Source organism: Taeniopygia guttata, chromosome 14 (assembly GCF_048771995.1).
Source record: "Taeniopygia guttata chromosome 14, bTaeGut7.mat, whole genome shotgun sequence".
Taxonomy (NCBI): domain Eukaryota; kingdom Metazoa; phylum Chordata; class Aves; order Passeriformes; family Estrildidae; genus Taeniopygia; species Taeniopygia guttata.
This window is the reverse complement of record NC_133039.1, coordinates 400,074-427,506: the sequence shown is the minus strand read 5'-3', so window position 1 is coordinate 427,506 and position 27,433 is coordinate 400,074. Positions and strand designations below refer to the sequence as shown.

The window sequence follows — 27,433 nt, the reverse complement described above, 5'->3', positions numbered from 1 at the left end:
TCATGTATGATAAAATAAGTCTTAATTGTGTTACTTCCAATCAATCCTTTAGAGGAAAAGGCATGTGAACTTTCCGTTTACAAGCAATAGTTTTACACAAATGAGAATTTGATAAGTAGTCACTCTTAGTTTTGATGGCTTCATCAAAGCTGCTTTTAAGTGACTGTAATATACTAAAAATGTCTCAGAAAAACGAACCCAGTCCACACAAGTTATTTCACAGCCATTGCAATGTCTCAGTCATTAAAAACAACTGCACTTGAATATACTTCCATATATTTGACCAGTACATCAGATAAAAGCTGATTAAACATAAAACAATATAACTGTTAGAAAAATATTTTTTTAAACGAAACTTTTATTTACAGTTAGGCACAAGTTTCCTTATATTAAGTCAACAGCACGTGGTCAGCTGTGGAGGGAGCCTTCTGCATCAAAGTGATGCCAGTCCTGGGGGAAGGCTGTCACCAAAAACCACTGCTGCAAAACAACCCCAACGGGTGCGTATTCCTTATCACAGTAAAAAACCTAAGTCCTGACGCATTTTGCAACCTGTTCTTCTATTTTTTTTTTTTTCTTCCATTTGGACGTTAAAAAAAAGCTGTTCGAGAGATTCCTTTAGTCAGGAGTGCCAGAGAGGATCGCTGCCGCCGCTCCCGTCCCGCAGCGCCGCTGCCCGGGCGCGCAGGGCGAGCTCCAGGGCCGGGCTGCGCTCCCGGCCTGTCCGGCACAAGGAAAACGCGTTACCGGCAGTGCCGCCCCCGCCAGAGCGCCCCGTGCTCCCCCGGCATCTCCTCCGTCAAGCTTTCCAAGTGCAGTTACGGGCAAGCTCAGACTGCAAGATCCCACCGCCTTATTTTCTTCTGAGCACCTAGGGACTCATTAGTAACCTTTTCTGAGATTGACTACAAGATGTGAAGTCTGTTTCTAAAGGGATTTAAACTTCTTGCCTATCAGTTGGGTGCTCTCATAAGACAAAATTACTCATTTACCCAGGAATTTCACTCTCTAGTACACAGAAGCTGGTGGTCAGTCTTTAGAAGTCACCACCAACACCAGAACAAGCTACTAAAAAGCACAACCTGCAGAAAAAAATTCACCCCACAAGCCCAGTCATTTTGTTTTCTCTTTACACAAGATGCTAAAATGCTGTGTCCCTGACATGCAGCTGTCACACACTATTTTTACTGAGCTGAATTTTTAAGAGCTTTCTGTGTTTCATCTTAGTTGCTCACCTGGTGGAAAGTCACTGCTGCTTGAGATCTCAACAGAAAAAGGATGCTGAAAACAAAATTCACAAGCAGATTTAGGTCATGATTTCCCTCCCATGTGTGTTATCTTGTATTTGAAAAGATATCAGTTACCTGTAATAAAACCATACTCTCCAAGTCTTGAGCAGGTTTGTGATTATGAGTGTTCAATAGCTATTCTGATCACATTTTTATCTCTGTTCAAGTTAATCTTTAAAGTTATTTCCATGCATACAGGACTTTGCCACACACACACCCATCACCTATGCCACAGCCCAGATTCTATGTAGGGGAATCTACATTTCCCTCTTTTGGCCATCTCACCTCATTGTAGGATGTGTTTTGGTTTCTGTCAAATGCCCGTTCTGGGTAGTCTGGCACCTCCTGGGCAGGTTGCCTGGATGAAGAGGCACTTCTCTGAAAAACAGTATTTGGCATCTGGCACAGCTGTGACTGTGTGTCAGCACTGCTCATCTCCCTTGTCTCAGGGAGATGGCCTTTCTACTAAATCCACAATGAGATCATTCTGACATCTCCTTCTGAAACCTGACCTTAACAACTACAAGAAAGTCCACACTTGGTAGGTGACCAAATCTCCCCCTCAGGAGTCCCTCTCATGACACTCAGCACTGGCACATGTTGTTTGAAAATCCCCAGCACATAGAAAATGTCCCTTCATATTCAGCTTACCTCTTTACAGTCAATATTTATTTGTATTATCACACACATAATTATAGTTAACAACAGTTCAATACCAATTATTATCTGTATTTGGGTTTGTATTTCTGTAATCATTTTAATGATAGCCAGTCATACAGAGGGATTTGGCTTTTTGAGAAGAAGGGCAGGAACCCACCAAACACTTTTTCTCTATCAGTATTTAGGTCAAGGAGTTTTTACTCAACCCAAATAAAAACACCAGACAGCACCTATATGTCCACATTTTAACACTAGATTGATGTCTCAACATGCAGGACTGCATTGAAAAATAAATTCAAGTTTAGTTATCAGTGTTGTATGGGATTTTAAATGGGGTTAGGTCAAAGCACACAATTTTACCTCAGTTGAAAATAACCACAAATCACAACCCCCTAAGGAAACCCATTGCTGGGGAGGAAGGCAGTCTCCTCCTTAGCCTGGGCAAGGTTCAAGTGTGACCAAACCCTTTGGTGACCATCACTGCACATGAACATTAGGAATGTTTTCTTGAAGTTTCATAACCATAAACTATGTCTGGTGAGGGTAAGAACTCTTCTATATGCAGATTGAATTCCAACCTGGAACACATAGTTAGGGAACTTTTACAGCATCTTTTTGTTGTCTAGAGTAAAGTAGCAAACATTAAGATGAAGCTTTAAGCACAACCTTTCCCCAAACCAGCAGCCTGTTTGCACAGCTGGAGGATCCCCATGGACCTGTACCAAATAATTAAACAGCAAAAGCTGAGCAGACTGACCTGCTGGCCTCTTCCTCCCAGTGCAGATGAGCTTCGCTTTGCCCTTTGCAGAGTTAGTAGCTTTTTAAGCAGAAATGTCTTATCTTTTCCTGCCTGCAGTCAAGACATATTTGATCATTAGCTGGAATGCATTAATTATCCTTGAGAGGCTCAAGGCCTGTAAGTAACCAGTGACCAAAATCCTTCTATTCCAAAATAATCTGTCTACAGAGGGAGCTGCAGCAGCACATATTGAAGATAAAATTCTTTTGCTACAACTCTATTTGTGAGTTACATTTCCCTGCAACTCCCATGGGGAAGGGCTCCCACCCTCCTACTACACACAGTTATAGGAAAAACAGGTTACAGCCACACAAAGCTGGATGAGACAATCAACATAGAAGCCAAATTATACAAAAGATACAAATGAAAGCCAAACTTACATTATTAATTTGCTTACGTAAGAGCTCAGTCATGGTCTTTCTTCCTTGTATTATTTGCCAGTAAAGATAAGTAACAACTCTAAACAAAACAAAACAAAAGGTCCATCATATGAGCGCTTCATTCTAGTCAGTGTCTAGATAAAAATGTATCTAGTTCATTTTAACCCATTAAAAGACATATATACACACATCTCACAGAAAATAGATGTATACAATTACACAAGGAATGGCAAACACATGGATTTTCCTAAAATATGGTAAATGCATGAAATTGCTTAAAACATTCATTTGGAAAAGACCCAAAAATTTATGAATTTGTATTCAAGATTAGAGGTACTTTTAAGCGAGTCAACAATACCAGATGCATTTCAGATAAAAAATAACATAGACTGACTCTGTAATTGCCAGTTTTTTTCCACTTAAGGTATTTTTCTAGTTCTTTTCATTACCAGACACTTACAGTAAAATGGTAGACAGGATGAAGAAGAAAAGTTCACTTGAAATTAAATTATGGTATATCCACACTACCCATTTCGAGGCAGTGTAACTTTGCAGTATTTGTATCCACTCATCGACTGCAGCATACATAGAAGACAAACCTCTGAAAGGACCACATTCTTCTGAAGGTTTTAACCTGAGAGGGTGAAAAAACAGCTACTTACTCATATGTTAACCAGTGAATTAGTTAATACTGTGATTTTGTACATCAAGATGCTCCTCAGTCTTCTATAGCCCTCTACTGTCTCTGGACTCCAGGGTACTTCCATGATCTGTGTTTAATTTTTAACTTGTGTCCCTCTCCAGTCATTAAATGCCCACCCCAGACTATGCAGTGAGACATGATCCTTGCTGCAGTGGATCAGTACCAAGCCCTGTAAGCACAATCTTGGCATAAATATAACATGTCAATCACTGCAGCACACACTACAGGAAACTGAAAAACTGGATTTTTTTAACATTTCACCACAAGGTGAAATAATTTCACCTTGCCTTCAGGGACATGAGTTACTGCATATCTTCAGTAACAACAGAAGGTGGTAAGAGAGCCCATCATAAGAATTAACATTTTCAGGTAGACTGAAATAGGAAAGTGTTTGCTTTGAAACTGAACCACTCCAGAGAGTCTGAAATTCCCACTTGCCATCTGGAAATGATAGCTCTGATAGCTTTTATCCCATCTGGTTTCATGTGTAGTCACCGTTTTCACTAAACACCAAAATCATGCTGCTGACTATTGTCAATAGAAAAGTGTATCCATGCTGCCCTCCTTCCTGTGACCAGAGTAACACACACAAAACCAAAGCAGCTTTAAAATATTGGTAACAACCTGGATGCATTACTACAGGGTCAGCACTGCCTGCAGAAAGAACCTCTGAAGTTCAGGAATAATCCAGAAGCTGTCCTCAGCTGAGTTTTCCCAGGTGTTTCTCTGCTGCAGACCCAGAATCACCTATTCTATAAGTAAGCTCAGAACTAGGACTTGGTCACAGAAAATTTTTAAGAGGAGAAAAAGTAAAATTTGATGCATTTAAATAGGAATCCAACTTCAATGCAACTTCGGTTCTCCTCCCACTTTCTCACAGGACAAGTTACTCAGTGAACCACATTCTCACAAGCTCACAGAGCAAGTCTTGTTTTCAGAATACAGAACATCTCATGAACACCCGAAAACTTCCACAAGCAGTTAATATAAACTTCTTTTATAGAGAAATGCAAACTCCTCTGCCTGGTATCAGGTCACACAGCATGATTTAGTAGGTCTGTGTGCCAGTGATCTTCCATACCTCCAGACAGTGACTCCAGTGACAGACAGGACTCCAAGGAAGGAAGGACAAAACAGCAGGAAAATGAAGGATGTCATCATTTGAGCAGTTCTCCAGACTTTGCGAGGGGGCTGGCAATTCCTCATCAGACTGACCTTTAAAGAGATGAAGGTGCTTTGCAATGCTGCTACTTGCCACTTCAACTTGGTTTAAGTCAATCCCACTGAATCTATCAGAAGTTTCCAAAAACAACTTTTATGTGAATTTGATAGACAGAGTGTAGTTTTAGAAAATTTCAATAATATAGTCTTAAAATAGTAAGAACCAAAATGAGGTTCTGATGGGCTCTTCATATGTCTGCTGGGTAGAGTTTGCTTCTGCAGTGTATGCAAACTCACAGTTCAGGGAAATTTGAATCCATCTTTCTACCTACAGTTTTGTTCTTCTACATTTAACACTACAAACTGCTTCATGGCCTAACAAACAACTTATCATCTGGTCATACTACCGAGACAAAGAATTCTGAAACGAAGACATTTCCACCATGATCTTTAGCTGAATCACCCTGCCTACACCTTGATGACTTCACAGGGGGGAGTTGCTGGGGAGCAACTGAGAGGCCAAAGTCACAGCCACCAGCTGAATGTCTGTATTGACATATGCACTTGTCCACTGTTAGTTCTCCAGCCTTTAATTTCACCACTTTATTATTTATAATGAATACATACAAAGTTTGTTACCTTTTTCACAAAAAATACTATAAAAAATGCTATCATCTGGATACCAGGCAACAGAGGTGAGAACAGGATACCAATCCTACAAGGAAGGATTTATAGGAGAAAAAGGTTACATCTTCACTATTCACCATTCAGTTCTCAGTGCACCGAAAGCAGAAAAATACCACAATAACTTCATATACAGATAGTGTGGGATTAGTTGGAAATGTGATTTTGTTACCCTTGATCCTCTAGCAGTAAGTCCACCTTGGAAATGATGCAATTTCAAGCACACGTATCTATGTACAGATCTGCAGAACCCTCTTATAACTGGAGTAACATACTCATTCTTGGAAATAAGGCGTCTCTTCCAGCACTTAATACTGAGCCCATTTAAAGAAGAACATCATCCCAGTGAGGAAATAAACAAAACTCCAGGATATACCTGCAGGAACCTCTCAGGTCTCTCCCAGACCTGGTGGCCACTAGGTAAACTACTGACTGAAGTTATTGTTACTGCCCACATAATTACCTTGGCAAGTCACAATCCGTACCAAAGGCACTGAACAGCTCATCTCCCAGTTACTTATCCTGTTCTTTCTGGGAAACATCCACAAACATCAGAATTTGAATTTTTCCATGATAGTTCTGCATGCAAATGAAGTTTTGACCGTAAATTAAACACTTACCAGGTCAAAGTCTGTGCATAGATCAAATCTAAAACATTTCGTCCAATATCAAATTCTGGCAGCCCTAAGTTCATGCAGACTGTAGTTCCAATAATTCTGGGGGAGGAAACAAAAAACTATAGCACAACAGCATTTGCTAAATGACAAAGTCCTCTGTGGAAATCCCTGTAAATGACCTTCTGAAAACAAGTATCAGTGACAAATTATTTAGAGGCTGCATCAGCATCATAGAAAGCAGCCACAGCTTGTTCATTAGACAGCACAGCAAAAATGAATCAATTTAGCAAAAAAAAAAAAAATCCTGTAAAACAAATCAGAGTTGAAATAAGACCTAGTATATATTTCACACAACTGAAGCAGAAAACCAACAAGGATTTCTTACTGCATCAGTACATATCTGAACTATAGTAACTACTTGTTACTTTAAGCAAAAATATCCTTGTGCTTAAGCAGCTGAAATGTCAAGGGACCTCAGAACAAAACTGTAACAGCTTTTTCAGGTCCTGAGAATTTTCAGTGTCATTAAAAAGAATGAAATTTGTACACTGATACTTTTAATGTACCCTCAAATACATCCTACTTCAAACTAAGTGAGCTTACAAGGAGCTGAAACAGAGGTAAGCAAGTACTGAGAGGATTCCTACTGGGGACCAACGATCCCTTTTAGTCACCTCATTTTTTCTGAGCTGGGGAGACTCAGTTTTTTGCCTTGTTGTGGCAAGAGCAATAAAGAGTTTGGTAACCATCACATTTTGATACCACCTTATCAACTGCATCATCAATAGAGCTGGCCTTTCAGGAGGTTACGCTGAGCACAAAATATTAAATACAAACAAATGTACTTTGAACCTTTCAAATGTCTATGTCAGGTGCTTTTACAGGAGGCCTAACATTCATCACAGCTGACATTGCAGTTTTAGTTCTGTGACTTTTTGCTGGGAGGTGTTTTCCTACTGAACACAACAAGAACAGGAGGATTAAAATACACTGGCAAGAGCCGTGGAGGAAAAATCTTCAAGAGCTTCTCAACATTGTCTTGTATAAATTTAAGAAAAAGTTAACAAAGCCCTACCTTGCAAACCAGTCTTGTTCAAATCATGAGCAGAGAGCAAACAATGGATCTCCTACAGAAAAGTATGGCCAGGGATCTAAATGCTCTGTAGAGCTGGCAAGCACTTAAATAGTGCCTAAGCTATAAGCAATGTTTGGCACTAAGAAGGTTCACACAACAGATGTCAGAAGTAAATTACTTTTTCCTTACATCCAGTCAACAATACTTTCTCATTTATCATGCTGGAGACCTCTACCTTTGAGAGACTCATTATATGCTTAATAAGACTGATAAAATCAGATTTTAAACTTGTGAACGCTATAGTGACATAACTAAGAGGGAAAAAATCACAATGGATACAGCAAGGAAAGGCAGCAGTATGCCCATGCATATGCAGAGAAGATGGATTTGTGCTTGAGACAACTGGTTGTCACCTCAGTCTCAGGAAATCCATGAGAGTAGAATGTGGCTCCCTCCCTGCATGTGTTTCCATCTCCAAAGGGAAAAAGGACACGCTGACCTCCTTCTAAGGAGGAACAGCAATATACACAAGACATGTACACAGAGATTCTGCCTGGTAGGGAAAAGCAAGGAAAATTCAGTGGTCCCACAGCCATGCTTCTGCTGGACTTCTCTCACATGGAGAAAACAGATCATATCTTTGATTAATGAATGAAAAGTAGATTAGAAAAGTAGTACTCACCTTCGTAAAAACTCCCCAAAGAAAGAGCCAAGCAAACAAAATATGAAGTCAACTAGAACAAGACGATAAATATCTTGGCCAACCAAAGTTTCCCAGCACTTTAAGAAACAGAAGGAAATAAAAAAAAAAAAAAAAAAAAAAAAAAAATTCATAATAGAAGTTATAAACAATGCTATTTAAACATTGTTCCCAAATGCTTGGGCATCTGAAACTTGATCAAAGATCTGAAATCTTGATGAAATATATTCTAGCAGCCTGGCAAATCATAGTTGACTTCTCAGTGAACAATGCTGCCATCCAGCTGAGATTTGAGCTGGGCCATTCATTTTTTTCTACAGTTAATTTCTCTCAAGTTGCTAATAAAATTTTTTAGGGTAGGAAACTCAGCTTCCCAAGACACCACATGTGCTTCTCTTTGCTGAAGCAAGTCTCTTATCCAAGTGGTTCCTAACCTGGCACTGCAAGTCAGAGATTTGTGGTTTTGAAACTTTACCTGTGACTCCGAGGTAGCCACAATGTTAAGCCAGTAGTAGCACAGTATTCCAACAATTGACATTTTCAGGATGGTATTTCTAAAAAGAAGAAGTAACAGTAACTGCACCAACAGCTGGTCCACACCTGGAGGGAGTGATGGCAGGATGAACACTGGTTACACTTTTTTACCTCCTCTTGGCACTGCAGAGTGCCAGGACTAACAGGAGCTCTCCTGGGAGCTCGGGTGTGGCATTGTTCTATTGTCCTGGCCGGAGGGGAGCCGGGCATGACAACCTTGGCACAACATCTGCTTACCAGGCTGCTGGCTGGGTGTGGGGGCTCCTCGGGGGAGGCAGGGCTGAGGGACACCAGGCGTTAGGCAGTGTAAATTCCAGACATCTGGTTTTAAGTGAGATGACCTCAGTCCTCTCACCACTTCCCTTCCTTTCCTGGGGAGGGGCCAGCAGCCCAGGGTCATCAAGGAATGCTACAAGCCCAGTGTCATAGTGCACCCAGCTGGGAGGGAAGCCATTCCTCATCCTCATGCAGAGATATAACATCCCAGAAACTCAGGTAAGACAAAAGGTCATGATGCAAGAGGGTACAGAATCCTTTGGCGAAGATTAATTCTCTTCCATAGCACCCCATTGCCCCCACACCACCCAGACACAGCTTTGTATTGAAAAGAACTCAAACAGCTTCAGGCCAAAAGCACCAAGATGTGGCAGCAAGAAATACCTGGTAATAGTGACATATATGTGCTGTCCAGGAGTCTGAAACTTCTCCAGGTGCCCAAGCCAGGAGAAGAAGAATGGGATCAATGTGTTGAGGAGAGATACAATCACAGGTAGCACCAACATGGCAGCTTGGCTCTCTAGATCATTTCTATACCCTTTCATAAACAGCTAAGAGAGAAAAAAAACCAAAATGAAACAACCCAAACTTAGAGCCTTAACCAAAATGCTGCCTCAAGGTGTGTCCACAGGGAAGCCCCTTGGCTCACCTCCCTGTATGTTCTCAGGTTAGAGACTGTCAGACTGGCATGTTTTAGGGGCCCATGAGCAGCAGTACAGTGACCCTCTCCCCTTCCCCTAAATTATATGTGTACCAAGGGTGGGAGCCCCAGCTCAAGTGCAGCTCCTGGGAAAGAAGAAGGGGTGAGTCTTGCTGGGGCTGCTTCTTGTTTCTCCCCGGATCACCAGACACACTGTCCCTAAGCTGACCATGGGCCCAGGCAAGCAGCTGCTGGAGAGAGGAGAGGGATTTGCTCAGACCCCTCAGGTCCCTCACTCTTGCCATAGTGCCCAGTGGGGCATGCCTTGCAAAGGCAGTTCTTCAGGCTCAGCAGAACCTGTGTGTGCTCTGGCAGCAACAACAGCTCTGCTGCCCTGTGCTCCTCATAGTGAGCAAACCAGTCCTCACACTCAGTGTGAAATTTCTGTGTGGAAAAATGCAAATTCTGGCCTTACCTTGAGGTTATTAATGGAGAGGAAGTAAACAGCAGCACAAGCAGCTACTGCTGTGCCCAGGGAAGCAAGCCAAGCAAGAAGATGAGTAGCAATACGAGCAACTCTCTCCATCACAGAAAAATTTCGAACTTCTTTATTGACTTCAGTGAGACTTTCCTGCAAATAAACAATTCCTGATGAAGAAGTTCTTAGTCAACAGCATAAGGCAAAACTTATTTCAAGGTACTACCAGAGAAGCTGAATGAAAGATTATTGTTCTAGAAGTTGGCAGAGTAATATCCTAGGAACATTCACTGGGCAAATTTGTGTTCCTATCCTAGAAGTGAAGTTTCACAGATAATATTTCCAGCCTGCCTTTTGTTTATAAAATATTTAAATAGCAGGAAGGAGAAAAACCTGAATAAATACTCTGTATGGCAAATATTCAATAGTCACAGAGACTCGTTCCATAGAACAGAAGCACACAAATATTTATATGTAGCTTCATAAGAAAAGGAAAACAAGCAGCTAAGCCAATGCCAGGAGATCAGAACAAATGAAACTCAGGAAGTCAGGAAGATTTAAATCTCTTAGGCACAGGACTAGCACTCTTGTATCACTCTGTCAGAGACTTGTATGTGCACACACAAATTTGTATGCACAACTAAGTCTCTAACAGAATGACTCATGCACATTAGTTTTGTACCTCTTGTGGTTTGTACCTTTATTTGTGTGTGGAGATTCTTTTGTTGCAGTTTCACAGCTTTTTCATTAGTTATATTGAAGTCCCAAGTGCAGAGCAGCTTGCTGGCATTCACAGAGAATGTCTGAGAGTTAATGTTCCTGGAGAAGAATTTTGCCATGCTGCAATGAAAATTAAATTGGTCAGATGTGTGACAGGGAAATTCATCAAGTCTGTACAACAGGGCAAGGAGGGAGATTTGTCAGCTTTTCCATCCCATCATAAGTTTATTTGATCTATGTCAGAGCATGTCACATACAACAATGTAGAAAATAAACTTTAATGTAAGAAACTCTAGCATTTCCATCTCAAGATTGTTGCTGACAATCTTTACCTCTGGAAGGCCACATCAATAAGAAACAATGTTAGGATCAGCAGTTTACAAAAGGATTACAATATTCCCAGTCTGAAGTGGGATTCTCTGTATGTCCTTCACTATTTTGCAGTTACTTTTAATTTCTGTAATAAAGGTTTGATTCCTGGACATTGTCTTTTGAGCAGAAATTTCTACTTAAAATCCACACCTGTCAATAAGGACTTATTGGAAACATACTCAAGTAATTATTACTTCTAACTGTTGACAGGATAGGGTTTCTTTTATTGTGTGGCTATTTTCCACTTAATAGAAGAGAAATAGGAATTCACAGCCAGTTTACCTGAACAACAAGATAAGAAAACAGATGACAAAATATATTCCAACAGTGAAAATATAGGCCAGCTGCATGTTGTAAGATGGACCATTCTCCACTTTACTGATTGTAGCATTGGTGTAAAAGCCATAGTAGAGCACTGTTTGTTGAAAATAACCCTGAAAAGACAAGAACATAATTCAGAATATTTACTGTCAACTCCACGGTGGAAAGCATCATCATCTGAAGACCAATTATTGGAGGTGGGAGCTGTCCTATTCCTTATCATGAAATCACAGATGTGATTAAATTTAAATACTTACAGCTCCAGTGAACACCTCCAGGCCCGTGAATGAAAGGTTATTTGGTTCTGCTGCAAGAAACTGAGGAATTGTGATGAAACCAAAGTTTATGAGGAATGAGAAGATGTTCAAATTTAGCAGCCACTTCAAGAAAACAAAATAAGAAAGCACACTTGTTCCAAACTCAGCACCAATGATCTTCAGAGTCTTGTGCCATAGCCGCAGTTGGTGAAAATATTCTGAAAGAGTGTTTCCAAACCGCCGAAATGACTGAAGGGAAAAAGAGGACAGAGATGAATCTCAACAAGCAAACAGGACTCAATTTCACATAATAAAGCTTCACATTTTAATGTTACCATTTCATTTCAGCGTTAACAACGGATTTGCCCCACTCCATGCACCGTAAGATGGTGAACTGGTGTTCCTAAGAGCTCCTGCAGCACAAGTCATTGTTAATGAACACTGCAGCAATTAACTGGATCTTTGATAACATGAGGCAAGACACCAGATTCCTCTGGAGATGGTGGCAGCACTGCAGCTAGAGTGGCTTGCTCTGTTGTGACTGACAGAAGCTTCTGGCACTTACCACTGCTGCTCCCTGCAGACACTGTGTACATTGAGCACCACGATGCCTTGATTTTTTTGTTATTTCTTTAAGAACTTTGTTTCTGTGGAAGAGCAGGACAGGGGTGACAAGCATTATAGTATGAGTTGTAATTGAATCAAGAAGTCATAGCAGATGCTACAAATCTAGTTCCACTCCTGTGCACATGAAGAGAATTAGTACAACATGGAGATGTTCTCACTGGTTCATTTTATATTAGCTGATATCTTGGCTCCCGTCCCTGCTGTGACAGCATGTTCTAACCCCTCCACTAACTCACACTGGCAGCAGAATTTAAATACATTTTGGGAGGAGACAAAAGGATGGTTGAGATCATGTGGTCTCTTCTCCATTTGCAATGACCAACATCCAAGTTTCCTTCGAAAATAAATCTCAGGTCATAATTTATAACTAAATCTCAGGACCTTGATATTATGATTTATATTTTCATAAGAGATTCTTCTTATCTCTATTGTTAAATTATTTTCTCTTGCAAGACCTTAACTCTTTAAAAGTGCATTAAAAAGTACGTTGTCATAAAGTGGCAAACCAAAGCTCACCAAATGGCAAACCTCCATAACTGATAGCTAGATGTTGCTAGAAGTCAATGTTTTTAAAACCAAACAGATAAACTTTTTTTTTTTACCTGATCTCTCTCTTTTTTCTCATGGTCTCTGGCATCTTCTGGATTGCTTTAATCCTTTCATTGGTGGACATACTTGCAAGACTCCCAACTAAATCTTCCTCTGCATCAAACCCATGCAAAAAACAAAATATGGGGATAAGAATACAGTAATTTTTATATACAACCAGAAGTGGATATAACAACATCCCCCATTTACACTGCTACCAAGGTGTGCAAGCTTGAGACTTAATAATATTGCCCAGAATATCTCCAGCTCCTACAGAACTCTAAAATGAGATGCAAGTAAGTAGTCCAGTAATGTTCACAGAAAGAACTGCAATATACAGAAAAATAAAATACTGACAAAACTCCAAGATTCTGGTCCATTGCTTGATCACTGTTTGATAGTGACACTTCTATGATGCTACATATTGACTTGAAAGCTAAACTTTTGCTTTATTTCTTCTGTAATTTTAGTTGATGCTAGTGTCCACACTTAGCACTACCTATGCCACAGACACACCTCTCTGACCTGACAATCAGGCAGCTTCTGCACAGTTGGAATTTGATGCTAATTCCAGACACAGTAGCTGAAAGCAATCTATTAGCTGGTCAAACAAATTCTAATAAAGAGCTTAGCATTTCTTTCTACAATTTAACACCTTCATACTGCACTGCATTTCATTTATAATGGGATTTGAGTGTGTTAGGAGAGCATAAAAGATTAATCAGTACCATAACGCAAATCTAAGCTGTCCCCATAACCACAGAAGGGCTGTACATGCAGTTCTGGTGAGAAACAGAGCAACATCCACCACACCATCCTTGTACAAGACACTGTCAAATACTGAACCCCTTATCTAAACCCCTACCTTCAGTGCACACTGGATCTGTTTCAAACATGTTGGAAGAAGTAATGAAGATCTCATCAGGCGGTCTTCGGTTGCGTCTCCGAATGAAGCTGTCTGAATAACATACATGTCCTGACAATTTGACTTCTGAAATTCAAATTTCACTTTCACAAGAACAAGTTAAAAGTCTGCACTTCAATCTCACCAACTTCATGCAAACACACTCCCCCACTCACTCCTTTCCTGGTCGTCTTTGACAAGCACAAGCACTTTTTCAGATAAATGCTGGAAAAGAGGAACTGAGCCCAGTCTTCAGCTGTCATGGAGCACTCCATCTAACCCATTCACAAATGCATACATTCATTATTCAAGACATTCCTCCTAGAACACAAGGTTGTTCTTTAAAAATCCTTCCCCAGCCTTCAGGGGGATCATTTTAGAATCACACTCCATGATGCTGAGTAAGTTATATGTGCCAAACTCCCATTTCCCTGGGGCCAAAGTTCAGCTGCTCTCTCCACCTCCTTTCATCCACTTATTCAAACAGGTGACTACACTCCTTAAAAGCATCTACCTTCCAGCCATGACACAGATGAGTTTAGCCACAGCTTTCCTTGCCTGACCTTCCCAGCAAGATAATGGACAGTCCCAGTGTCACATCCCAGTGTGGAGCTCAGCTCTCTGATGTGGAAGGACCCTGTTTATGACCCCTTTTATTATGTGAAGATATCCATGCCTGACCAAGGCTTTAAAATTTTTATCAGTATTATTTTATGGAGGGTGAGGTTGACATGCAATATTGTGATGCACCACAATCCTTACCTTCTGATCCACTGGAAATTCCATGAGTGTAGGGATAATCCAGCATATGGAAGGTAGAATAGGGGGTGTAAGTCTCTTCTGGCTCAGGCTCATCTGTTGAAGCAGATCAGAGTTACACAAAGTTGCAAACTGCTATGGGTTATTTACAGATACAGACTGCCAAGCCTATGACAAAATACAGATCTAGTGCCAGCACAGCAACCTATTCCCCCAACAAAACTCCCATATTCCACTCCAATGTACATCCTAGTACTCAACAACTTACTCAGTCCATATAAGACATATTTATTGATCTGCTCATACAACAATCCATGGATTTGCTAATAAAACACATGAACTGCTTAAAAAACCAAAAAGCTAAAAATATTTACAGAGTTGAGCTTTGCAGAGCAGTAGGACTCGCTTGGGACAGAGCCAACTGTTATTTGTTCCAGGGATTCTCTAAGCTGGTCACATGAGAAATTCCATACCTGTGAAATTTCCATATGGACGTGTTCCGGGTAAATCCTGGCTGTAGTCAGAGCCAGGTCCCAGAGAAGCCATTGGGATGGCCACAGGGTAGTTCTGCTCCCTGCCTCCGTGTTCTCCAGAGGAACCATGCAGAGATGAATCATAAGGGGTTTGGTGAGAGAATTGATTCCTTTGAGAACTCCCCCTATGTAAGCAACAAAAAAGAAAATCCTGACTGTCATAAAAACCTTCAATAGGTATCCTGAATAATCTGCTACCTATTATCATCAAATTTGAGTACATTATAAAACAAACTATGATACTGAGAGATATTTTGTATTTAGAACTTCAACAGCATAATTCTGATTTGGTCATAAAATTAATTAAGGAGGCTAACATTTTCTCCACCTGAGGTTAGCTTAGACTCTAATTAACAGGAATACCTGCTTGGAAAACAAGGATATCTAAGGTTATATCCCATTGTGAAAATTACTGGAACTAAAAATATGTATAACATTATGCCATAAATGCATTTAACTAAAAACTATCCAGCATGTAAAAAGTAAACCATCTCCTTTGAATGCTGCCTTCCTGGTAACAGTTTTAAAAAATTGTCTGAGAATGAAAGCATAAAAGAGGGATTAAAATAAATCCACAAATTAAAACCTCAGAGAAGAAGTACCTTCTGCATCTAAATGAGTATTTCTTATGGCACAGTCACAGAGTAAAATTAAATAAACTCACCTTCTATCAATTTCCAATGTCTCTGAGAAGTGGTAATCTGGATTTTCAAAGGCTTCATTGTAATGATAAGACATGACAAGTCCTTGGTTTGAAGGATGAAACCTTCCTTATTTTTGTCTCTACTGCTTCATTAATATGTTAAAAGGAAGGCCGATTACAGACCTGATTACAAAACAGATGCAGATGCATAAAAGTTAAAAGGAAAGAACTCCATTTTAGCAACTTAGAAGATTCTGCTATTCTACTAACAAATAACATTAAACAATGTAAATCAGCAGTGGTTGTAAATTCATCACCTCACCCTTGGGAAATTGGGGTCCACCAGAAATTGCAGGTCAAACAGGAACTCATATTTCTCTATAGTTAGGTCTCTCCAAACCTACAGAACTGCAGTGTCACATTAATTTTCCCAACACTAATGAGGCCAGGCTTTAGAAGCATGTCAAAACACTAAGAAAAAATAAAGTTCTCTCTTTCCTCCTTAAACAGCAAAAACCGAATGCACAAATTTTCCCCAAAAATTTACCTACATTTCCAAAACGAAAGATGAGGTAAAGCCTGCCCTGCTCCTTGCTAGCAGTGCATCTCTAAGCCTTAGTTGTGAATAAGGGACTGCAGGACCATGCCGTTGTACAGAGCTGACAATATCTAGAGACTCATTCTTAATGAGGGCTGTTCTAAAGGTTTAATGCCTCAATCCTTTAAATAGGCCTGGTTTTAGATTTCTTTAGATTTCTGACGTAGTCAGAATTTATTGAATGGGAGTTGTCATGAGCAAGTAAAAAGGGAATGTTACATTAGAAAAAGAGAATCCAAACTAAGCAGGCAGTTCTTGCAATTAATCAAAAATGGTACTCAAAATAAAAAAGCAAACTATTTTTGGCATTTCTTCTTAAAGGCACCATGCAAGTTTCCTAAGCTGGAAAGCTATTCCACAGCAGGGAAAGGAAAAATAAACTATAAAGGGCATAGCTGGTAAAACCCAGCGGACCCTATTTTTATTTCAGCTCCATTCCTAGAAAAGCAGAACTGAATCTCACTGAACAGTAGAGTCTCAACAAACTTTTCCATTTGCTGTGGATTTTATTTGAGATTTTTAATGCAGCAAAGGAAGTATTAAATGAAAAGTATCTTCAAAATGAATAATTATACAGTGTCTAGTCTCTGAGGGCTTTTCAAAATCTTATTCTGCAAAAGAAGTTCTTAAATTACTATTGTGACATTTACATGCCTTAAGAGCTTGGAACACAGTCTAAAATCTTGCAGTGTGATGTAGTTGTAAAACAATGCCCAGGTTTTGCACTCTGACTTGCAGAGTTAGGTGTATAAACATGAAGAATTTACTGAATTCAAAGTCCTACATTTTAATCAGAACACTGAGTACACTTTGATTACAGCATGAGGAAGGGTGCTCTGAGGCCCAGGTACCCAGCACATCCAGTAAAAGCACACCAGGCAATGGAACACATAGTGTATCACTCCTGCTTCTGCAAACAACAGGGTGTGATTACTGCCAAAAAGAAACCATAAAATGGTCTCCCCTAAGTGACACTTGTGGGTTTTCAGGTGACAATTTCATACCTAGAGAGAAAGAGTGAGATTCTCATGAAAGCACAAGAGTAGTTAGCAGAGCCCTCTTTCCTCATCTCCAAAAAAAAAAAAAAAACTTCATAAATGCCCCATGAATCCAAGGCTTACTTAAAAGAAATCCAAGGCTCTTACTTAAAAGTCATGAGAAGCTTAAATCTCCTGAAGAGGTAGATTTCCTTTGACAGGAACCACTTAGCTCTTGGTGATCTTTTGAGAACTAGCTCAGAATATATCTGAACTTCTGTACAAACCCTTCAGGAATTAGTACATTCTGTCCCTATATTCTATTAAAAAGCATGGAAATTATCTTGAAAAATATTATTGTGGTCTTCTGCAAAGACTTGCTTGGAAAACTAAACATCCCCTATAAATGTGGTTTATATTTCAAACTGCAATGAAAACCTGAAGATGGAAGTATTACTTTCTCAGGGGAAGACAATTCTGAGACAATTCTCTTTGAAGAGTGTGCAAAATTACATTTTTCTATTTTTTTGAACTGGTTTCCCAGGAACCCAACTCTCTTGGACTCAGCTATCCAAGAAGTTGGGAAGGTTGCCAGCAAGGCAGCTGGAAAGCTGAGCACTGATCTAAACAGTTTGCCAACTTGCCTGGTCTTCACTGGAGCTGTAGAGAGCACAGACATTTTGATGGAAGTGTATGGGTTGTGCAGCCTCAGCATTACCCAGAAGCAAACTGGTAGAAAACATCAGCCATCCATATCAACCAACTTGCTGACATCAACCAACCAGAAGAAACAGATCAGCCTGGCTGGAAAATCTACCCAGCATTTCTTTCTCTCACTCATTTGAGAGACCTCGAGGTTTATCCATAAAGGCTTCCTCAGAAACTCAAAAAAGCCCAAGATACAGATTCTCTGTTGGCTCTGTCATTATCCACTTTATTTTCTTTGAGTCTTATGATGCATTGCATGCCAGGATCACAATGAAAATCCACAGAGACATTTACAGTCTAACACTGAGCCCAGCGTCTGAAAATACAGTTTTTTCTCCACTCACAAAGTTTTAATGACTTGAAGTAAATTTTCAACATATGCTGAGGCAAATTCAAATCTGGCAGTTTATACATTTCTGACCAGTCATAGCTCACTGGAAAGAACCCAAAGCAGGTAATGCTCAAACTAAACCATCTTCTTTCTTCCTTTCACCCTATGATGGAATGCAGCAAACCATAGTTCCAGGAAAACATAGGCTATTTAGACTTAGTCTTCCCTTTAAAAATTATTTAGAAGGGGGGAAAAAATAGCTGAAGGACAGAGGTTATTTGTGAAAGACAGAAAGTGGGATCTTGACAAATCTTCCCTTTGCAGAGCGGCATCCACTTCTGGGTTATGTTTTTGGATTTCAGCAAGCAACTTATTTTGCTGAAACAAACAAATCCTGTGCACCTTCTCTGGAGTACAGAAGTGTTTAAGATCAGTGGGTCTAAGATCATTGATACATAAATAAGTTAGAAGATCTGTGGAGGGCAGGTGCTTTCCACTTAAATCGTTCAACCTTGTAATGATATAGACCAGGAAACTCCAAGCAGTGCAGACTCATACTTCTGAATCATCTCCCAGAAAAGTAACTACCTTCACGTCACAGATCAACAGCCTTGAGAAAATATTCCAGATTAGTTTCATCCCTTCCTGTGCAGGTAATATTCTGCTATAGACACTAATCCTCATGTAGAATATAATAAAACAAATATTAATGTCTTGCCAAAATAGCACTTTGTCCCGGCATCAAGTTTCAGGAAAGCCACTTAGACTTTCAAGCTCTTTACCTGCAATCCCTTAGTAAAAAAAAAAAAATTCATTAAGTAAATCCTATTTGCACACATCTTGAAGTGGAATAAAAACAGGGAATTCCAGAACTACATTATAGATAACTTAAAAATGTTGAATGAAGGGAAAAGAACTCATGCAAGAAGTGACTCAGAAGGCTGAATGTGCTCTATTTCCATAAAGATAGTTTACTTTTACAGGGTATGACTACACAGGGCTTCAGCATTACTCAAGTTTTATTCATGAATGCCTGTCCTGTTCCACATGTTCCACACATCTTCACGATGATAAAGAACCAGACTGATTTCTGGAAGCCAAAAGTGAGTTTGAGAGACAAGCCAAAGTTTTACATTCTGCATCAGCAGTTGGATTCCAGTACTGATCACTACTCTTCCACTGTCTCAGTCCCAACAGTTTCAACACTTCTGCAACACACCAGGAAAGCCTCTCAGAAAATCTAAAGGGCTGTGTATTGACACTAATCAAACACTACACTGGAGAAAACCTCATCTCTAAATGATGTATTAGCAATGGCACCAGAGTGACTCATACACGGAAGCAAAAGCCACTTATCTTTACTGCATCTTGCCAAAGTACCCAACCAGCACCAGCAAGCACCACCTCTTACAGGCCTCCCTTTTTGGTTTTATTGAGATCAGCAGGGTCCATTACAGGAATCAACATCAACTCTGCTATTTTACTCCTTGAATTCAATTTAAGCAATCTAAATTGTGTCTCTGCTACAAGAGATCTTCCCAGTGACAGATGACATGCAGCAGCACTAAAGACTCACTTACTATCGCATAGGGAGAGATAATTGGGAAGAGAGAGTGCCAGCATCCCCCTCACAGCCACCATGCTGCTGTCTCTCCCAACAGCTTGTTGGGTCTGGACCCCGAATGGATTTATTTCCTACTCTTATAGTGCAATGGCACCCACCAGAATCCAGATCCCACTCTGCCTATCCCTCGCTGTTCCTGTAAGGTGGGGTACAGAGAGCAGCCAGGCAGAAGGAAGCGGAAAAGTGTCTGTTTGCCTCCAGCTGTTCTTCAGTATCATGAGCTCTGCTCCTTATTTACTCTTTATCCATTTTTCTGCATCTAGTCACTTTTTTGCCTTATCCCTTCCATTTCACATTCCTCTTGTAATTCCCTCACAATATAGTAAGAATACAGTATTTTCATTGTGTTCACTTTCTTTGCAAGTTAAATCCTTCGTATCACCTGTGGTTGCTTATGTAAGGTTTTTGGGGGAGGACTGCCAGCTACTTTGTGTATGCAGTGTCTCAGAGGTTTCTACTTCTTCACCTGAGTTTAGAAACCTGCATTATAAACATGCCCCAGAAACACCTAGAAAATTGTTACAATATGTAGCTAAATTTTAGTGTCCAGTAAAGTGTTATTAAGTGGAGGCACATACAGTTTTTGCATAAAGGGAGTGGGTAAAATTTCAGATACTTCATTAATTCTGTGAAATTCATAGTACCCTCACAAATCTACCACACAGATCCCTCCTTCTCCACCCAAAAGGCCCCACAGATACAATTCCTGTGGACTGAAGCACTCATGACCATGACTTTGAATTATTTAATCCTTTACCTGAAGGCTCCTTTGAGAGCAACTCTCCGTGTTTCCTGCTTTGTTGCTTTTATTCTCCTAACTCTGACCACAAGGGCAAAATTAATTCATTGGGAAAATCATAAGCACTGAGATATATAACTATTAAAACTAGAAAGAGCTGAAGAACAAGAACAGTATACCTGGCAGAGAGAGGCAGGGTTAGAGAATAAGAAACAGAATGCTACATTATTTCTTTAACCATCAAAAACCTAGCTCATACTGTGACCATTATGGGGAAGAAAAGGCTGAAGCAAGAATCATTTCATATCAGTGAAAGTCAGTCTTGTGACTAAATTTCCAAATTACAGACTGTCACATTCTCTACATTTAGCAGGACTAAATCTTACTTTGCAAAACAAGTTTTTAAAGTCTAATAACCAACATTACCAGCTACTTGTATTTGAAGGAAATAACTGCCTACCAAAAAAAAAAAAAACAAAAAAAACCAAAAAAACAGAAGGAAGTGAGTACCTGATTAGAATTTAGAATTAATTTTCTGCTTTCAGTGGAAAGGCAGCCAACAACACCAGGTCTATTAGAAGATACTGCTTAGTAGAACAGCTCTGACTGAAAGAAAGCCATAAAAGAAAGCTCTTTTTATTCTGCACTTGCAATGGATACCTCTCCACTTGCAACCTGCAAATTGTACTTTAACGAGCAGTATCTGTTACAGGAGTATCATTCACCAGTTCAAGTAGAAAAGCTTATGAAGACTATACATATGATCACTTTGGATAATAAACAGGGGTTTGCATACACTCAAGAATCTTGGGCTGAAAAAGAAAAGGACATTGTTCTGTTTATAATTTCTGGCTAAACTTCCTGTTATTAATATTGTTGTCCTGTTACTATTTGCACAAGCAGCATTTAACAGGACCCTGAGGAAAAACAAAGTTTACCTGTTAGAATATTAGGAATACCCAGAAACTAGAACATTTATAGTGGGAACCAGTCAAAAGAAGAGAACTGATTTTGTCAAAATCCTTATATGCAGTTTTCAAATTTTCTGACAATTAATTTCACATAAACTGAATACTTTTTAATTTTCCAGACAAAATGCAGCTCCATTAAAATCCAATGTAGCCTACTAGCATGTTCAGGGTGTATTCTACAATGAACATACACAACCTATGGACTATACAAGTGGCAATTAGAGACTTTTTCACCAATATATGAAGAGGACAAACTGTAAAGTTCCAGTTCCTCTTACATCTGCCCATACAGCACTTTATCACTTTCCAGGGTAAAATTCCTTCTGACAAACATACTTTGGGGGAAAAAACAACCAACAAAACAAAAAGCACCAAAAGATAAACCCATAACTAAAAAAACCCATCTCTAAAGAGTCAGAGATTAATTGCTTTGGGTGGGGTATTGCCATAGCAGCCCAGCAGCAGTGCCGTTTGAACTGCGCTCCTTATCACCTGCAGCCTGCTGCTCCCCCAGCCTGCACTAGGGCTGTGCCGCACGGGCAGGGACCATCACCCACAAACTGTCGCACCTTGAAGGTGGCTCTGGAGCCACGGACCGGCTGCTCCTGCCACACGGAGCAGGACCAGGCTGCCGCGGGTCGCAGGGCTGGCACAGGACACAGCGGTGACACTCAGGCAGGGGAAGCAGAAGTCAGCGCGGCTCCTGTGCAGTGCCACTGCTTGCAGGTTTGCTTTACTAACAGAGCATTACTAATGGCAGCGGCTTAGCAATAAAATCCAGGACACGAAGATTTGGATTTTAGATGTACATTAAGCATTTTGCATAGAAACGTTTTAGCCTTTGTAAGTTAAATAGTAAGTCTGTGTGTTTTGAGGGAGTGACAGAGGGAAGGACCAGAAAGAACACGAATACTGAAGCCCGAGATTTTCCCCACCTATTTAATACAAATTCCCGTTACCTATTGTAATACAAAAAACTCATAGCCTGCTACTTGGACAATACAGTGCCACATCCATTCATTAGCTAGCAGACACCAACACGCAAACTACACCGAAGAGAAATGCCACGCTCTAGGCTGTGATCCCAGCCAGGCTGGTGCCACACCTCAGAGGGAAGGGTGACACACCGGCTAAATACCTCAGGGAATTGTGGCTGGCTCTCCCCTGGGACCTTCCAGCTGAAGGCAGAGGCAGCTCGGATGTGACCTGCGGGGCGATAAAGCTGTGAGGCGCGGTCCGGCGGCAGGGCTGACACCGAGCTCCGGGCGGTTATTCCACCTCGCAGCGAGCAGAAGCCGAGTGCGCCCTGACGTGCCCGCAGCCCGGCCCCACGGTTCCATCATTCTAAACCAGCAGCGGCCTCTGGAAGCGGCAGCCACCTGCCAGGGCTGTGCTGCTCCGCCCCGCAGCTGGACCCTGCCGCCAGCGCTGCCCGCTGCAGCCCCGGCCCTGCCCAGCCTCTCCGGGACGCAGAGCCCCGGAGCTGCCCCGGAGCTGCCCCCGCAGCCGCTTACCTCGCTCCCCGGCTGGCCCCGGGAGAGGCTGCCCGGCCCCGGGAGAGGCTGCCCGGCCCCGGCTCTCCCGCTCCAGGTGCCGCCGCCCCGCCCCGCTGCAGCCCCTCCCCGCCGGCCGGTGCTGCCTTCGATCCCCGTGCCGGGAGACCCGCTGTGGCTGCCCCCTTCCCTTCCCTTCCCTTCCCTTCCCTTCCCTTCCCTTCCCTTCCCTTCCCTTCCCTTCCCTTCCCTTCCCTTCCCTTCCCTTCCCTTCCCTTCCCTTCCCTTCCCTTCCCTTCCCTTCCCTTCCCTTCCCTTCCCTTCCCTTCCCTTCCCTTCCCTTCCCTTCCCTTCCCTTCCCTTCCCTTCCCTTCCCTTCCCTTCCCTTCCCTTCCCTTCCCTTCCCTTCCCTTCCCTTCCCTTCCCTTCCCTTCCCTTCCCTTCCCTTCCCTTCCCTTCCCTTCCCTTCCCTTCCCTTCCCTTCCCTTCCCTTCCCTTCCCTTCCCTTCCGCTGTGCACGGAAACGCTGCCCCAGAAAGGAGAGCTGAGGTCCTGCTCGTACAGCTCAAGAAACAGAAAAACAACTCTGCGAAGTTCTCTGCTGTTACCTACCTTGCAACACGTTGCTATGTTTCTGTTTGAGCTCCAAGACGTTCACTCTGCTTCTCCCACGAATTTAAACATGCTTTCTTTTGGCCTGGGATAGCACCACCACCACAATAAAAGGACAGAGAGACAGTGTCAGACACAGGATGCATTACCTTTATCCCTGGATTAATCATTTGTAGAATGATCTTTCCTCACATATTTTTACTTGAATTAAAGGAAGGCTCTTCTAAGGGTGAAAAATTAGTTTGCTCTAGTGAACTCTAGCATATGCTCTCTAGCATAATCCACAGTTCCTGGACAGGGAGTTTGATACCAGACCTTCCTGTACTCTGTATGGACCAGAAGGAACTTCTGCTTTAGTCTGAGACAGAAATACTGATGTTTCTTGTCTTTCTCCTTTCCCTTCTTCTTCCCATTTCAGGCAAACGTATGAAAAACTACGGATTGGACAAAGCTCCAGCTGAGCATCAGACAGGGTGCAACACAGAGAAGCCAACAAAGTGCTGCAGTGGTGCTTCTGACATGAATTTCTATCCCAAAGCAGCTTAGCAGGGTTACCTGCCTCACCTTCACTCACCCCACTGCAGCTGGACTCAGGGATTCCCCAGCACAGCGCAGGCACTGCCAGGGTGTTCCCAGGGCCCGTCCCAAAGGCCAGTGCTTTGGAGCAGGAGCATCTTCAAACTGAACAAGGGGCTGAACAGCCACCAGTGGGGTGGGCACAGACAAAGCAGCAAACAGGGTAAGGAAAAGACTGGCTCTGCTGTCCTAGACCTGTGGCCTGCCTTTTTCCTTTTTGTTTGATCCTGTATAGATTATAGACCCCCAGATGCTTCTGTGTTGATATGGCTTCTTATGCAATTTTGGCATATTTTATCTCCCCAGAAAGCCACACATCTTAAAACTTCTACCAACTATTCCTAAGTAACTTCTCTGGTCAGCAAGGCTAAAAATGCAGACAGATGAAAAATACCCCTGTCAGCCTGTGGACTAATGCCAGCGGGGAACTGGTAATAAATAAGTCAGTCCACTCTGTGTTCAGAAGCTGTGCTGGTGTAACTGCTGACTTTTACCAAATGACTAGTGCTTTTCCACGTCCTGAACTCGGTAAAACGTGTTTATCCTGTACCAGACACATTCTACATAAATTTAAGTGATTTCTAATGCTACTTTAAGATTAGGTTTTGCCCTAAGCAACATTCTTGGCATGGTTGCATAGGACCTGTCTGCAGATCTCCTGTACTGACCCAGAGCTGCCTGCACCATGCACAGGCCATGCTCAAGGTACCAGGGTAGTCAAACATGAGATCCCCCCCAAAATTAAAGCAATCACTCAGAACTTTCCTCAATGTGCTGTGGCATTAGGAAGAGGAACCATACAAAAGAAAGATTGTCCTGGAAATGGATGGTGTTACTAAATGTGAAAGACCTGTCTCCAGCATCCTGGGAAACAGAATATGGCACTGGCTTCCATGCTCAGCACAGACTGAAAGCTGCTGCTTTTGTGGATAAGGAACACTGGACAAATGATATACCATTGGAAGTTACTGCATTCCCTGCATGTGACTGTTGTGTTCTGGTAGAATCATCCATTCTTTCCTCCTCAGCATGTCTGTCTTCCTGTTTTGCCACCTGGAATTGCTGTGATCCATAAAATTAATTGAAACATTTCCAAGTGTCATAAAAGCTTTCTCAACTGAAAAAAATAACATTAGAGAATGTTCTCACAAAATTCCTGGGGAAGTCAATCTTGTTTCAATTCCTCCGATCTTTATTTAAATTTGTTCTCATGGGATCATTAACACAATACTTCTCTAGAACACAGAGTTTCAGAAAGGGTCTATTTAACCTCAAGTCTATTATTTACCTTTCCTCTTTGTATTCTTCATGGTAAAAAAAGAAACATAAAGAAAAAAGTGAAACTGCCACCCCAGATGACACCCCAGGGCAGCTTTACCCTGTAAATGTTGGTATTTAGGGCCACACAAACACAGCCCATGCTTGGGTGGCTTCAAGGCACCAGTAACAGTGGGTACAAATGTACATTCTTATCCAGCACATGAATCACAGGCTCAGCACTAATGCTCAACAACAGTAAATGATTTTTCAGGAGTGCTGCTGAGAGGTTTTATTTGCTATCACCTGAGTTTTTCAGAATGATCAGCTGGGAGTTGTTCAAATGAATCCCATTAAATGTGGTGCTCAACCAAGGAACAGCAGTTACCTGTGCAAATGTGTATCACTGAGGGGTTTAGCTCTGTCACCAACACCCCAATCCTGCTGACACTCTCACAGCATCAGCCTTCACTATACAAAAACTCCCACCTGGCAAAACCCATCCTGATCTCTGAAATCTCTGAGCTCTCTGAAAAGGAGAAGGGAAAAAAGTGATAGGCCTCCAGAGTGACTTATAGAAGGATGAGGGCAAGTTATATATGTTGTTCTCATCAAAAATAGCTAAAAATCCATATTAGTTATAGAATCACAGAACCATCAAGGCTGGAAGAAACCTTTGAGATCATCACAAAGACAAACCTGCCAGCACAAAGGTAAGAACACCTCCACAGTGTGTTTCTATGTTGGTTTTTAAGTCATTCAGTGCAATAAGGAAGTTGCTGTGCTTTAATTCCATGTCTCTGTATTTCACAACAATTCCCCTCAAGATATACCTTTCACCTCTGCTGGTAACACTGATTACAAACATGTACGTCTAAATTACTTTGAGAATTTTTATTTTTCTCAATGACATTTTATGGTTTTACTATGAAAATAGATTATCAACATAGATTGTTGCTAGCAAAACAATTTGAAAATTACATGCCTGAGCTGATGACACACAGAAGAAACAGAAGCTAACAAAAGCTAACAGAAGAAGCATACTCATTTGTGTCTGATTCAGCATTTTGAAGCCTCATAATGACTTATTTTTAAAACTACTGCAGAAAGTGTATGAAGAATATTCAGAAAAATCTGGTTATCTTTTAACTATCAGTAGAATAAAGCAAGAAAGGCTAGAAATAATTTTCCCCCCTCCACATAAGCCTTTTGAGACTTCTGGAGGTTTCATTTCTTTATTTGTCACATATACTGTTATTGTCACACAAAAGGCAAGAATTGTTCCAAGAAATAAGCCTCTCTGAGACGTTTACTACAAGTTCACACAAAACCCACCCTCGCTCTCAGATGGGAAAAAAGGTTCCGCATCTACTGACTTTATTTGCTCCAGTTCACACCAAGTTTTCACATTCAAGAGTAAACCTGTGCTCTTTCCACCGCAGCCTGCGCCACTGCGCCCAGTCACAGAACAAGCTGTGAGTTCGGGCTTGTGACCTAGCGAGAATTGACAAGGTACCGAAGTTTGTAAGTTTTTACAGCACCCAACATCACTACGGGCAGTTAATACTGACGGAAGACATCGAAACTAAAGTTATTTCCAAGCCAAAGGTCGGTGAGAGATGCCCAGCAGACAGAACACCCCCAGCCCCGCACCTGGGGTGCGTGAGCCCCTTCTAGCGGAGAGGGCGGGCTGATGGCTGGCAGGAGCCTTCACACGCTGCCGTGTATCGTCACGGCAAGTTTAAAACAAGCCTGGGGTAAGAGGAACAGAAAGACTCCGACGGCCCAAAAAGCGATCCAGCCGGCTGCGGGCGCCCCCGGCGGGTG

At 41.5% G+C, this 27,433-nt stretch overlaps 1 protein-coding gene across 6 annotated transcripts; it reads right to left on the bottom strand.

Annotated features, from left to right (window-relative positions):
* Positions 1–23,790, bottom strand: TMC5 (transmembrane channel like 5). Of its 6 annotated transcripts, none has more exons than XM_030285279.4 (25): positions 23,183–23,327; positions 22,807–22,874; positions 21,208–21,303; positions 15,742–15,903; positions 15,018–15,202; positions 14,548–14,640; positions 13,747–13,839; positions 12,896–12,995; positions 12,232–12,313; positions 11,667–11,915; positions 11,371–11,522; positions 10,695–10,836; positions 9,994–10,149; positions 9,263–9,429; positions 8,544–8,622; positions 8,051–8,148; positions 6,297–6,392; positions 5,632–5,707; positions 4,913–5,046; positions 3,589–3,762; positions 3,129–3,207; positions 2,707–2,799; positions 1,575–1,667; positions 1,236–1,281; positions 1–720 (listed from the first exon to the last, which is right to left on the bottom strand). In XM_030285279.4, exons 4-25 carry the CDS (start codon positions 15,813–15,815, stop codon positions 623–625), a joined length of 2,559 nt encoding a protein of 852 aa, XP_030141139.4. In that variant the 5' UTR covers positions 15,816–15,903; positions 21,208–21,303; positions 22,807–22,874; positions 23,183–23,327; the 3' UTR covers positions 1–622. The 6 variants fall into 6 exon arrangements, with proteins under 6 accessions (XP_030141139.4, XP_030141138.4, XP_030141140.4 ...); XM_072935567.1 differs by lacking the exon at positions 1–720 and adding an exon at positions 727–871 and having other exon boundaries at positions 23,183–23,329; XM_030285278.4 differs by lacking the exons at positions 21,208–21,303; positions 23,183–23,327 and adding an exon at positions 23,774–23,790.
* Between the last annotated feature and the right edge of the window lie 3,643 nt (positions 23,791–27,433).

Excerpts from the sequence above, each read along its gene's own strand:
- TMC5 (XM_030285278.4), bottom strand. The coding sequence starts at position 15,815 with ATGTCTTATCATTACAATGAAGCCTTTGAAAATCCAGATTACCACTTC. Across the intron at positions 9,430-9,993 it reads TCTCCATTAATAACCTCAAG|CTGTTTATGAAAGGGTATAG; the intron begins GTAAGGCCAGAA and ends TTTCTCTCTTAG. Across the intron at positions 5,708-6,296 it reads TATGCACAGACTTTGACCTG|GATTGGTATCCTGTTCTCAC; the intron begins GTAAGTGTTTAA and ends CCTTCCTTGTAG.